This window comes from Salmo salar, chromosome ssa06 (assembly GCF_905237065.1).
Source record: "Salmo salar chromosome ssa06, Ssal_v3.1, whole genome shotgun sequence".
In the NCBI taxonomy this organism is placed as follows: Eukaryota; Metazoa; Chordata; class Actinopteri; order Salmoniformes; family Salmonidae; genus Salmo; species Salmo salar.
Genome location: NC_059447.1, coordinates 56,339,860 through 56,354,555, shown reverse-complemented (window position 1 = coordinate 56,354,555; position 14,696 = coordinate 56,339,860). Strand labels below are relative to the sequence as shown.

Below are 14,696 nucleotides of genomic sequence, written 5' to 3'. Positions count from 1 at the left end.
TGCTCACAGAGAGGGAGAGGGAGAGGGAGAAAGAGCGTTTTAGACCTAAGCTCCATCGTCAGCAGAAAAATAAGTTGACTGTCAAGACAAATGTGTTATTTTTAACAGCAAGTCGTGAATTGCAACAGTTTTCTAGTGTGAGTCGTGCACACACAGAACTCTATGTCAGACATCCAGTTCAAAAGTCAGTGTGAGGCTGCTTACAAAATGGCACCCTTTTCCCTATATAGTGCATTACTTTTGACCAGGTCCTTAGGGCTCTGGTCAAAAGTAATGCACTATACGGGGAATAGGGTGCCATTTAGGATACATCCAGAGTCTCTGCCGGCTTATGTCAAGCCTTGCTTGAGCCAGTGCTCACGGCACAGCAGAACAAGAAAGCATCAGCCACACAGGATTTCTGAACACAGGACATCTAGAGATACACTGCAGGTGTGAACCGTTCAGCACTGAAAGAAACAGGCGTTTACAAAAGCATTGAGGGAGACTGTGTATTGTGGAGGCACGTCAAGTCAAGGACCAAAATAAAACCTTTCGTGACATTGCCAGTTTATTATTCTGCACTCACATATACTGTACAAAATGTCATTGTTTTGTTTATTCAAGAAATTCTTTACTTGTTGAGCTGGTGTATTGGGGGAGTTGGCGCTGAATTCCCTGTAAGGGTTCTCAAACTGCTGAAGTCAAGGGATTAGTATAGCTAGTCAATAACAGAAGCAAAAAGACCCTTACGTCCTGTTGTCAGAAGATGGCAGTCTTTCCTTAAAGAAACAGTTCTCATGACGTTCAACAAGTTGTGGATTGTATTGCCAGACAAACGTTTATAGATATTACAACAAACGCCTGTCATTTATCCAGTCTCCGACATGGATAAACGACCTAAGACAAAATGTCATTGTGAATTGATTGATTGAATTAAGCATGACACCCACACGCATAAAACAATTGTTTTGTTGTTGTTGATTTACACTCTTGTCATCCTAACATTCCTCTCATAACCCATGTAACCCTAAATGTCCCCTTAAAACCCGTACAAGTCCCATATTACTGGTACCACATCACTCTTCCCATGGGAAACTTTGGGGACCTTTAATTGTCATATCAGGCAACACCCAACTTATGAATAGACTCACACTTTGAGACTTAGAACAAGATGAGGGGTCTAATTAGATACCACCAGATCCAAACGTTGTGTGTGAATTTGAAGTGTGATACACTGAAGAAAACATTGTATGGCCTAGAAGTCTGTATTTTATTATTTTCACAAAAACCTGCTGAGTAATAAATTCAAAGGTTTTCACAATAATATTTTATATTTGCCTCCAATATAATGTATCTTATTAAATAGCCTATGCGTTGATAAAGCTCACTTGCAAGCAGTAACGGTTTTGGTTGAGTCGTTGTTGATGACCCGCACTGAAATCTAATACTCCCGCCCCTAACTTCTCTCATGTTTGCGCCACTGCACTGTAAACTTGTTGTTTTCCCACATGCGATCAGTCGGTGCTGGGGGCTGTAGCGGGAGCAGCGTGCTAGGACTATTTCCATGCAATGTCGCTTTAGTTACATGTCTATTACTATGTGGAATGGCTGATTTGTCATCACAACTAGCTTAAAAGACAAAGACTTACTGAAAAAGACGGTAACATTTTTGCAGGCATAATTTCAAAGAAATGGATCCCATAAGGAAGTGGACCCCTAAACAAGTCGTCGATTGGATGAGAGGTGAGTTGAGAGCCTTGCTAATTATAACATAAACTGTTCCCAATCATAGTATAATAACGTCTGTGTAGCCTAATGTATTTATGAATATCCTGTTTAACTTTATATATTTCGTTGTTATAGCCTAGTTAATTCCCTGTTTGAATACAACTTTATGGTTTAATGTTTAGAATGAAGAATTTAAACTAGGTTTAAAGCTAGAATCCTTAATTGCTATACGCATTTCTTTACTTATAAATTAATTATGTATACCCATTGATTTTTTGAAGAATATAACTTATAATTGTCCCATGAGCTTAGTTCAATTGTCATACACCTATCAGAACCCCAAAATATAAGATTGTTTTACACAAATGTCTGTAAACAACGGAAATGAAAACAAACACTGAAACAGCCTCAAAACATGGTTAAAACTATACATTTGATATCAATGGATGGTCAGTCCATGCATCCATAGCTCTGTCTATGAATTTGAGAGTGGTTACATTTCTACAGTCCCATCCCTTAGCTTTTTTTTTTAGCAAAACCGGGGCAGGGATGCAGCGTTGCTCTTTTTTCAATGAAGGATTCTAGCTTTAAGTTTGATTGCTTTTAGTAACCAACAACTTTCAAATGCGTTTTTGGAGAACGTTGATTGAATAACTGTTGTAAATGTCCACAAAAGTTACAGTTGATTGTCGGTGTCTCTTATAAGCGGTTGTTGCATTGAAACTTTGTAACAAGCAAGTGTTATATTGTTTTTTGTAGGGGAGATATTAAGTATAATCTTTAAATCCATTGAAAATTTGATTTGAGGAGAGGAAACTGTGTGCCAAATGGGAGTAGTGTTTATTTATGTTTACTTTAAAGTACACGTGCGCACTGAACAGAGCTCCTTTACGTATTGGTCGGTAGGCTATTAGAAGCTCGCTATTTTCTGTTGTTGAGAACCAAAGTTCAACTGTCATCTTGAATGACTCCACAAATACAGTACTTTTATCTAAAACAGCACATTCCTTTTCGCTTCTATGCTTTACAAAACCCATGTCACACACTTAGCTCCTTTGAATAGTGCCAAAATATAACCATGGCAGTGTGTTTCAAAAGGTGTTATGAACCCCTACTCCTGTCCTGTCTGTCATATATGACAAAAGAAATTCCTCAAATTCCCAATGCATCAACATGCAGAGTTGATTCTATTGGAGACTGCACCGCTTTTCCATTCTGATAGAGATCATTAAACTTATGGAGGCAGGGTGGCATCTCAGTGTGAAAGTCAGAGACACACTTCTATTGCCTTGAATATAACTCAGGCTGATTATATTCATTCCAATGGAAATACATGCTGTGGAAAAAAATGCCCTCAAGTGATATCCCAGCACCACTGAACCAGGGAAAGCCTTGCTTATGCCCTTACGGTAAAAACATTGGTTATAAACTATGGGATTGTGATAGACGTGACAGCATCTATCACCTTGCTTATTTCCTTACAATATAAGCCTACTGTATTCTCAGTTAAACTATGGGATTATGTTTGAGATGTGACAGCATCTGATCTGTAGAATTTCTACCAGGACAAACAAATGGCACCCCATTCCCTTTATAGTCCCCTATTTTTGACCAGAGTCCCGTGGGGCACTACTTTTGACCAGAGTCCCGGGGCCCTGGTCAAAAGTAGTGCACTATACAGATGTAGGATCATAACTTGATCACCCTGTTGCAGGAGAACTTTCCTGCAATTCAGGGAATGTTACACTTGCAGTGTATTTTAGTTTTTAAAAGGCTTCTGAAGTTAATTTCCACTTAGAAATTTCAGACTTGATTTACCCTTGTGAAAAATGGATCAACCCCTACCAAAACATCCATTAATTATAATCCACATAATAATTCCAATTTCCTGTTGTGGCAGGATTATTTTCCTGCTGTGGCAAACTGGCTCAAATTAAGATCCTACATCTGTATATGGAATAGGGTACCATATAGGCAACCAAGCACTGGCCATTGTGTCAGCATTAACGGCATGTATTCATATTCATTGCCATGTGTCGTTAAGCTATGAATGATAACAGCAGGATACGCTTGACCTGTTAGCAGGTCATCACATTAGGAAGAGTGGACCGTCAAAGACCCATGAACTAGCATTCAGTCAGGAGATGACAATGAAGGAAGCTATCTTTATTCAGAGTACTGCTGCTGTCATGAATTGAAAAACTGTTTTGGACCGATGAAAGGAGCCAAGCCATCAAGCTAATGTGTTGCATAACATTTAGATTTTGTACATCTTGAATCAGTCTCTATATCTGCCTAAGGAGCCAAGCTACAGAGAGTCCTTATCAGCTGAACAGCCAATGCACAATAAACAAAGATGCACGACTTGTTTAATAAAATGGGTGGTATATAGGGCTGTTTAAAAAGTACTGTGTTTGTACACAAACTCTCTGCCTCTCGTCTCTACTGATCATGGTAGAATTGAGCTCTGTTCCGTCAATAGGCGATTAACAATGCAGCCCAACCCCACAAAACCCTCTGCTTTGTTCTGTTATTACTGACCGTACCCATCCCTTTTAGAGTGGCCAAGCAGTAATTCCAGACAATAAAGGGGGCGACTGAACAAGAGCTCTGCTACAAAGGTCCGCAGCATCATGCTGTGAGCGGGGTCAAAAGGTTACAGCAGGAACTCATCAGCCATGCTTGTCTGTATTAAACAGGCATCTGATCTGAGCTCAGATTCATCCTGCAGGAACTTGCCATGCTCGTATGTACAGTGCATTCGGAAAGTATTCAGACCCCTTGACTTTTTCCACATTTTGTTACGTTATAGCCTTATTCTAAAATTGATTCATTGAAAGTTGTTCCTCATCAATCTACACACAATACCCCATAATGGCAAAGCAAAAACAGGTTAAAAAAAAAGAAAAAAAGAAATACTTTATATATACTTAAGTATTCAGACTCTTTGCTATGAGACTCAACATCATTGAGCTGTTTCTACAACTTGATTGTAGTCCACCTGTGGTCAATTCAATTGATTGGATATGATTTGGAAAGACACACACCTGGCTATATCAGGTCCCACAGTTGACAGTGCATATCAGAGCAAAAACCAAGTCATGGGGTTGAAGGAATTGTCTGTAGAGTTCAGAGACAGGATTGTGTCAAGGCACAGATCTGGGGAAGGGTACCAAAACATTTTTGCAACATTGAAGGTCATCAAGAAACACAGTGGCCTACATAATTCTTAAATGGAAGAAGTTTGGAACCACCAAGAGTCTTCCTAGTCCTGGCCGCCCGGCCAAGCTGAGCAATCAGGGGAGAAGGGCCTTGGTCAGGGAGGTGACCAAGAACCCAATGGTCACTCTGACAGAGCTCCAGAGTTCCTCTGTGGAGATGGGATAACTTTCCAGAAGGACAACCATCTTTGCAGCACTCCATCAATCAGACCTTAATGGTAGAGTGGCCAGATGGAAGCCACTCCTAAGTTAAAGGCACATGACAGCCCGCTTGGAGTTTGCCAAAAGGCATCTAACGACTCTCAGACCATGAGAAACAAGATTATCTGGTCTGATGAAACCAAGATTGAACTCTTTGACCTGAATGCCAAGCTTCACATCTGGAGGAAACCTGACACCATCTCTACGGTGAAGCATGGTGGTGGCAGCATCATGCTGTGGGGATGTTTTTCAGCGGCAGGGACTGGGAGACTAGTCAGGATCGAGGGAAAGATGAACGGAACAAAGTACAGAGAGATCCTTGATAAAAACCTGCTCCAGAGCACTCAGGACCTCAGACTGGGGGCAAAGGTTTACCTTCCAACAGGACAACAACCCTAAGCACACAGCCAAGACAGCGCAGGACTGGCTTTGGGACAAGTCTCTGAATGTCCTTGAGTGGCCCAGCCAGAGCCCGGACTTGAACCCGGTCGAAGAGAGACCTGAAAAAAGCTGTGCAGTGACGCTCCCCATCCAACCTGACAGAGAGGATCTGCAGAGAAGAATGGGAGAAACTCCCCAAATACAGGTGTGCCAAGCTTGTAGCGTCATACCCAAGAAGATTCAAGGCTGTAATCGCTGCCAAAGGTGCTTCAACAAAGAACTGAGTAAATTTCAAACGCTTTAATATTAATGTAGTATATTCATTTAAAATACACTTGGAGTTGTTTATATCTTAAAACATTGGTTTTGTTTTATGAAACTCTGCTTATGAGTGATCAAGTATACTATAAGTCTACAGTGCCTTGCAAAGGTATTCATACCCCTTGTATTTCTTCAAAATGTATTGTGTTACAAACTGGGATTACAATTAATTTAATTGTAATTTGTTGTCAACAATTAACTCAAAATACTCTGTAATGTTAAAGTGGAAGACAAAAAAAGAAAGAGAAAATGGATAACTAAAATATAGTCATTGCATAAGTATTCAGACCCTTTGTTTAGGCAATCCTAAATGAGTTCAGGAGTGAAATTTGGCTTAACAAATCACATAATATGTCTCATGGCCTCGGTGCGAAATAATAGGGGTTGACATGATTTTTCTTGACTAACCCTTCCTCTGTCCCCCATACATACAAAATCTGTAAGGTCCCTCAGTCAAGTATTGAATTTCAAGCACAGGTTCAACTACAAAGACCAGGGAGCGTTTCGAAAGCATCATAAAATGGCAGTGATTGGTATATCGGTAAAAATATCAAATCAGACATTGAATGTCTGTTTAAGCATAGTCAAGTTAATAATTATGCTGTGAATCATGTATTAAACCACCCAGACACATCAAATATATAGTCATCCTTCCGAACTGAGCTGCAGGACAGGAATGAAACTGCTCAGGGATGTTACCATGAGGCCATTGGTGTTTGTAAAACAGTTATAGAGTTCAATGGCTGTGATGGGAGAAAACTGAAGATGGATCAACAAAATTGTAGGGACTCCACAATAATGATTTAAATGACAGAGTGAAAATAATAATACAAATATACAGAATACAAATATTCCAAAACATGCATATTCTATGCAACAAGGCACTAAAGTAATACTGCAAAAACATGTTTGGGATTAAATGCAAAGCCTTATGTTTGGGGCAAATCCAACACAACACATCACTGAGTAACTGCCGCTTTATTTTCAAACATGGTGGTGGCTGCATCATGTATGGGTATGCTTGACAAATGGGAGTTTTTCAGGATAAAAAGAAACATGATGGAGAAAAGCACAGGCAAATTCCTAGAGGAAACCTGGTTCAGTCTGCTGGGAGAGGAATTCACCTTTTAGCAGGACAAGAACCTACAACACAAGGCTAAATATACACTGGAGTTGCTTACCAAGAAGGCAGTGAATGTTCCTGAGTGGCCAAGTTACAGTTTTGACTTAAATCTGAAAATCTATGGCAAGATTTGAAAATTGCTGTCTAGCAATGATCCCCAACATCTTGACAGAGCTTGAATGATTCTGAAAAGAAAAGGGCTAATATTGCACAATCCAGGTGTGTAAAGCTTACCCAAGAAGACTCAATGTACATAAAATGTACTTAAGGTGTATTCAAAGTATATATTTGTTGCTCTTTATCTAATATACAAAAAATATACTTAAGTACAAAAAAAGTGTCCCATTTTTTCTGCTTGGGGAGGACAACGAGCACGCAGATAAGCTTCCTTGAGACAGTTTCTAACAGTTTGTGAAGAAATTCTTTGGTTGTGCAAACCCACAGTTTCATCAGCTGTCCGGGTGGCTGGTCTCAGATGATCCCGCAGGTGAAGAAGCCGGATGTGGAGGTCCTGGGCTGGCGTGTTTACATGTGGTCTGCGGTTGTGAGGCCGTTTGGACGTTCTGCCAAATTGAGACGGCTTATGGTAGAGAAATAAACATTAAATTCTCTGGCAATAGCTCTGGTGGACATTCCTGCAGTCAGCACGCCAACTGCACGCGCCCTCAAAACTTGAGACATCTGTGGCATTGTGTTGTGTGACAAAACTACACATTTTAGAGTGGCATTTTATTGTCCCAGCACAAGGTGCACCTGTGTAATGATCATGCTGTTTAATCAGCTTCTTGATATGCCACAACTGTCAGGTGGATGGATTATCTTGGCAAAGGAGAAATGCTCACTAAAAGGGATGCCAACAAATGTATGCACAACATTTGAGAGAAATAAGCTTTTAGTGTGTATGGAACTTTTCTGGGATCTTTTGTTCCAGCTCATGAAACATGGGACTAACACTTTACATGTTGCATTTATATTTTTGTCCAGTATTAGATCAACACAAATAAGATTACATGGACAGGGGGGCCAAATCCTAGATCAGCACTGATATTCTGAGAGGCTTGATACACACGCCACTGATCTGAGCTCAGATCTTACCTACACCATCAGGCCTCAAGCTTTTGTGATCCCTGTGGAAAACGTGCTGAACGATCCTTGAACTGGTCCCGTAGCTCCTGTTCAGTGTTTACAAGGTTTTTTCTGTTATGGCAAAGAGGATTGCCGTCCTCAATCTTTGGCTGTGGCTCAGTTTGTTTACACCACCAGCCAGACAACAGCAGCAGGTTCCTTCATGAAAGGAACCTGCATGGACACACGAGTAGTGTTTGCTGGCTGAAAGTACTTACAGTAGCACCTCTGAACAGAGTGCCAGCTGTCATTTGCAAACCGAGTGCAAATCGATTCAAAAAATGTTGTCAGTCAGACGTCCACCAGCGGGTTGGAGATGAACGGCAGCTGAACGGCAGATCAACATTCAGTGCGGTGTGTGTGTGGTCCCTAAGGTGCCTTTACATTGAAATACTTTCTATTTGAATTGGCATACCTTCACATGCGTGTAAATAGAGAGACATCATTTTGTGTAGCTCTCTTGCAGGTATTTGGCTCCGGCAGTTAGGTAGCTATAAACACATAAATAAACAGAGCATAATATAATAATAACAGATAAATGATTGACTGTGAACAGTAAGAAATTATATGTTGTATATCCTTCCCCTATGAGAAGAACTTTGAAAACACACAACTCATATACACTAGCAATAAATATACTGCATTAGTGTTCAGGCAAGTCCGCATTTTTCCCCGCTCTTCTGACAGGCGTGATTACAGAGGAAGATTGTGATTGATAGTAAATCAAGATTTAAGACTATAGATATAGGTAATGGAACTCCCAATCCTGTTATTGACTGAAGAAAGTGTCGGATAAGTTGCAAAAGTTTGAAATATTATTTTATTAGATCCACCCATAACACAAAATGTAGCTGCACTTTTAGTATCTTTAATTTTGGCATGACACAATGTCTTGCATTAAACTTGGGTTCTTCCACACCCGCAGGACAGGAGCATCCAGTTTATGTACTTGTTTAGAGGGAGGACGACTCCTTGGGGCAAATCTCAAATGGCACCGTCGTCCCAATATAGTGCACCACTTTTGATTAGAGCTCTATAAGCCCTGGTCAAAAGTAGTGCGCTATATAGGGAATATAGTGCCATTTGGGACATATACCAAGTTTCATCTTGGCGACACCTCAGTCTGAGTCATAAGACTCTTTCACCTCACCACCCTCTGCCATTGGCTAAGCTTATCAGGAGTGAAACCAAGCCTATTTTTACGGGCCCACCCACTACCACAGTCCAAAAGGGTGACATGTCACATACAGTACCGGTCCACATTTTGGACACACCTATTCATTCAAGGGTTTTTCTTTATTTGTACTATTTTCTACATTGTAGAATAATAGTGAAGACATCAAAACTATGAAATAACACATATGGAATCATGTAGTAACCCAAAAAGTGTTAAACAAATCAAAATGTATTTTATATTTGAGATTCTTCAAAGTAGCCACCCTTTGCCTTGATGACAGCTTTGCACACTCTTGGCATTCTCTCAACCAGCCTTATGAGGTAGTCATTTGGAATGCATTTCAATTAACAGGTGTGCCTTGTTAAAAGTTAATTTGTGAAATGTTGTTCCTTCTTAATGCGTTTGAGCCAATCAGTTGTGTTGTGACAAGGTAGGGGTGGTATACAGAAGATAGCCCTATTTGGTAAAAGACCAAGTCCATATTATGGCAAGAACAGCTCAAATAACCAAAGAAAAACGACAGTCCATCATTACTTTAAGGCATGAAGGTCAGTCAATACGGAAAATGTCAAGTGCAGTCTCAAAAATCGTCAAGCGCAATGATGAAACTGTCTCTCATGAGGACTGCCACAGGAAAGGAAGACCCAGAGTTACCTCTGCTGCAGAGGATAAGTTCATTAGAGTTACCAGCCTCAGAAATTGCAGGCCAAATAAATGCTTCACAGAGTTCAAGTAACAGACACATCTCAACATCAACTGTTCAGAGGAGACTGTGTGAATCAAGCTTTCATGGTCGAATTGCTGCAAAGAAACCACTACAAAAGGACACCAATAAGAAGAAGAGACTTGCTTGGGCCAAGAAACACGAGCAATGGACATTAGACCGGTGGAAATCTGTCCTTTGGTCTGATGAGTCCAAATTTGAGATTGTTGGTTGCAACCATTGTGTCTTTGTGCGACACAGAGTATATGAACGGATGATCTTGGCATGTGAGGTTCCCACCGTGAAGCATAGAGGACGAGGTGTGATGGTGTGGGGTTGCTTTTCTGGTGACACTGTCAGTGATTTATTTAGAATTCAGGGCACACTTACCTAGCATGGCTACCACAGCATTCTGCAGTGATATGCCATCCCTTCTGGTTTGCGCTTAGTGGGACTATCATTTATTTTTCAACAGGACAATGACCCAACACACCTCCAGGCTGTGTAAGGGCTATTTGACAAAGAATGAGAGTGAGTGCTGCATCAGATGACTGGCCTCCACAATCACACAACCTCAACCCAATTGAGATGGTTGGGGATGAGTTGGACCGCAGAGTAAAGGAAAAACAAGTGCTCACCAACTGTCTAATGTCCATTGCTCATGTTTCTTGGCCCAAGCAAGTCTCTTATTATTATTGTTGTCCTTTAGTAGGGGTTTCTTTGCAGCAATTTGACCATGAAGGTCATATTATTCTACAATGTTGAACTAGTAAAAATAAAGAAACACCCTTGAATGAGTAGGTGTGTCCAAACTTTTGACTGGTACTGTACATATACTTGCTTGTTGCATTTATGTGTGACCAGCCCCCCAATGACAGATTTCTGTGAACAATAAACCTATACGGACTTGTAGTTTAAACTGATTAATGGCACGACACCAGCGCTTCCTCAGTGTATTTTGATTGAAACAAGGAAGATTGGCAGGCTAGGACAGGCAGCTGCATTTAGCAGGTGTTCTGAATGAGTTATTGGAAGGACGCTTACGAAAGCCTACAGGTCTTGATACGATGCGTTATCACTATGCAGTGCACACCAATGGTTGGCCACAACATTATCACTATACAGTACACCCTAATGATTGGCCACAACATTATCCCTATACAGTACACACTAATGATTGGCCACAACATTATCCCTATACAGTACACACTAATGATTGGTCACAACATTATCACTACACAGTACACCCTAATGATTGGCCACAACATTATCACTACACAGTACACCCTAATGGTTGGCCACAACATTATCACTACACAATACACACTAATGGGGGCCTGAACTGACTCATCCAGAACAGCACATCCTGGTTTAGCCTACATGTTACCACTAGTTTCTCTGACGTACACTATCACCCGTGGGAACATAGATAGGGGCTGTTACTCATTTAATATTATTATCACTATCATGACTCACTATTGTGTCTAATAACTTCTCAGAATAGCAGGGCCTGGAAACTTTCTCTTCATTGTCTCCATCCAGTTCATGTCTGTCAGAAGTGTTTCCATGGGAGCAAAAATTCTATGAATTAACCCTGCTACCCAGAGCCATGAATTAACCCTTTGCTGGTCCCCAAAGTTTTGGAGAGATCTGTGAAGACTAGGCACTGCCACCAGTTGTGCTAAACTCCATACATTCAAAGACCACAGGACAGGCTACTATTGTACCAATTCTGGATTTTTCCCAGAATACGCACACACACAACAACACAGTATTTTGTTTAAGTTCAGCACAATTGTTTTGTCTGGTCAAGGAAATCCTTTGTTTGAGATGAGGTGTGTTCCTGTGTTTCCTCTTTCGTTCCCCGTCTGAATGGCCAGTGTGTGAGAGAGATGGATGGGAGTGGCAGAGACAGCGTTGAGTCTATGAATAGTTTCAATGCTTTCGAACCACTCTCTCTTCCTTTCGATTCATGACCACCACCACCCATGTTCTATTGTGAGGGGTGAAGTAAACATTCTGCCTCTGGAATGCAGGTCCAAACTCCACTCATTCATGCACTGTCTAACCCAGCCAGCACAACACATGCCTTTTGTGTGCTGTGATGAACAAGCCAGAGGCCGCTTTCATTTCAGTTCAGTGTAATGTCCAATCTGCCAAACCTACAGTGCTCCTGAATTACTATGAACACATTGACTCTCCAATTCGCGGAGATTCTATGCTGGACCACTGCTACATGTCTTTTCGACACAGGTATAAAGCCATCTCCCGTCCTCCTCTTGGCAAATCTGACCATGATTCCATTTTGCTCCTTCCCGCCTACAAACAAAGACTCAATAGGGAAGTTTCGGTATTCAGGTCTGTACGACTGTTTTGATCACTTGGACTTGAATATGTTCCAGGTCGCCTCTCGGGATAAAATCAATTCACACGCAGTCACCGGATTTATAAAAAGGAGGAGAAAGATGCTGCTTATGAACATGGCAAGGTGCCCGGCGACAATAGCATGGTTAAACAGTACAAACATGACCTAGGCAGATCAATCAAGATGGCAAAACACAAGTATAGGGACAAAGTGGAGAAGCAATTCAGGGGGTCAGATACGAGTCATATGTGGCAGGGGCTTATAACGATTGCGGATTACTAAAAGAAAGCCAGCCACGTTGTGGACACCAACGCCGCCCTACCGGACGAGCTAAACACCTTTTTCTCACGGTTCAAGCAGAACGACTCTGAGCTGCTGAGGAGAGCCTCTGAGGTCAACGAGGGCTACGCGCTGATGGTCTCCACGGAGGATGCATGTAAGTCATTCAAACGTGTTAACCCCTCGCAAGGTTGCTGGCTCAGACGACAGCTCCTTCGACACTGACCCTTAGCTGAATGCCCCTTTGGGTGCCCTCCAGGACACCTACAAGAATGCCAAGTATATCATCAGGTACCTCGAACACCTGAGCCACAGCTTGTTCTCCGCTGAAGCTTGTGTGCGTCGTAGAGCAGAACATTGACGATGCTCTTGTCTGTATCCTCTCGTGCGTAGAAAAAAGGTCGCTTTCACAAGCCCCATGTTACGGAATAGGCGCTTTATATTGGCAGAAAGAGGGGATTGAGCTGCAGTCTCTAGCATAAACACACAGGGAGCTAGTCAATCTTCAAAATTAAGTCACCTTGTGACGCACCGGTGCATCAATCGACTCTATTAATGAACACACAATTAACCACGCCATACTTGGTTAAAACATTTGAACTCACAACACATCAAGGTATATCAATCCTTTTGAATTGATGGTTTACCTTACAAGGAAAGTGACACACTTGCGGAGGAAATCACCAAAGTTCTGGATGAAGCTACATGGGTTTTGCTTGTTTTTATCTTTCTGAAAAATGATTAACTGGATATTTCTGTGGAATGCGATTGCAGCCTGAGCCCTTTACAAGAGTTTACTGACCTCAATGATGTTCTCAGTAACCCCCTTTTTCTTTGCAGAAATCCCCTAATCAGGTGATCAAATGTCAATACTCATAGAGACCGTATGGGTGATGTTTGCTTTCATTGTTAGTGCTGTAAGGGTCTATTTTCTTTATCATACACAGTTGAGTGTATTGTTGAAGACTCCTTTATATCAGTGCTACTGTATTAAACGTGACTATTAAAAACCTTAACTGTCAGATAAGCATAATCGATCTTTTGTATTCCTGGTGCGGGGAAGAAATGATATTGTCACGTCCTGACCAGTAAAGGGGTTATTTGTTATTTGAGTTTGGTCAGGACGTGGCAGGGGGTATTTGTTTTATATGGTTTGGGGTGGTTGTGTATGTAGAGGGGTGTTAGATTTATGTATTCCAGGGTTTTTTGGTTATTGTTCTATTCCCTATATAGAGCATTCCTTTTGATGGGCTCTCATCACTCTAAAGGGAATAGGGTGCCATTTGGGATGCACCCAACAGGCTAACATGTCTACAGTTCAGCTCTATAACACATCCCTAGCTCTATCCAGTAACAACAGACACATGTAAGAGCATTGTGTGTTATCAATAGCAGGTGATGAGCTTTGTAGCATGACATTGGCTGGTGGTCTCTGGCTGTTCAGAGAGATTACTGCCCTCATCAGGTATCTGAAACGTTATCCTACACGCTAGTTATCCCTTAATCACGACCCTTATGGGAAACATGTGTACCCTCAAACCAAGAAACCCAAACATCAATCAAACTTTCTTCAAAACAGACCCAAAGTGAACAGTCAACACGGTCAGTACACCCAAGTTGATGGAATTAATGACCTTGGTCAAATGTCTTGGAAACATGTTTTGGAGGGGGAAAATGTAATTTTCTCCACTTATTGCAACTGGTTGGTTACCAACTTAATTAGAACAGTAAAAAAATAAAAATGTGTCATACCCATGTACACAGTCTGATATACCATGGCTTTCAACCAATCAGCATTCAGGGATCAAACCATCCAGTTTATAATTGTAAATAAATCAGTGTTTTTTGCACATGTGCATAACTATAGATAAACCCGACAGGAGTTTGAGTGATGAAAGTTGGACAGCAGATCTCTAAATCTCTGTACAAGAAAAACTTTTTTCACCCTCTACAAAATAAAATAAGTAAATAATAATAATTTAAAAAACACTTGGACGAACATCAACAAAAATTATTGTTAGGCTATTTTCTGGCAACTGTGAAGTTATTATGTGCCAGATGTTAAGACAACAAACTGTTATAAATGGCCT

The 14,696-nt window shown here is 41.1% G+C and overlaps 1 protein-coding gene across 1 annotated transcript in view; it reads left to right on the top strand.

The window, feature by feature from the left end:
• The first annotated feature begins 1,474 nt into the window (after positions 1-1,474).
• LOC106607672 (connector enhancer of kinase suppressor of ras 3) overlaps positions 1,475-14,696 on the top strand; it is a 44,687-nt gene continuing 31,465 nt past the window's right edge. Inside the window, 1 exon segment of the mRNA XM_014204872.2 lies at positions 1,475-1,725. Coding sequence (XP_014060347.2) covers positions 1,674-1,725 — 52 coding nt within the window. The 5' untranslated portion in view covers positions 1,475-1,673.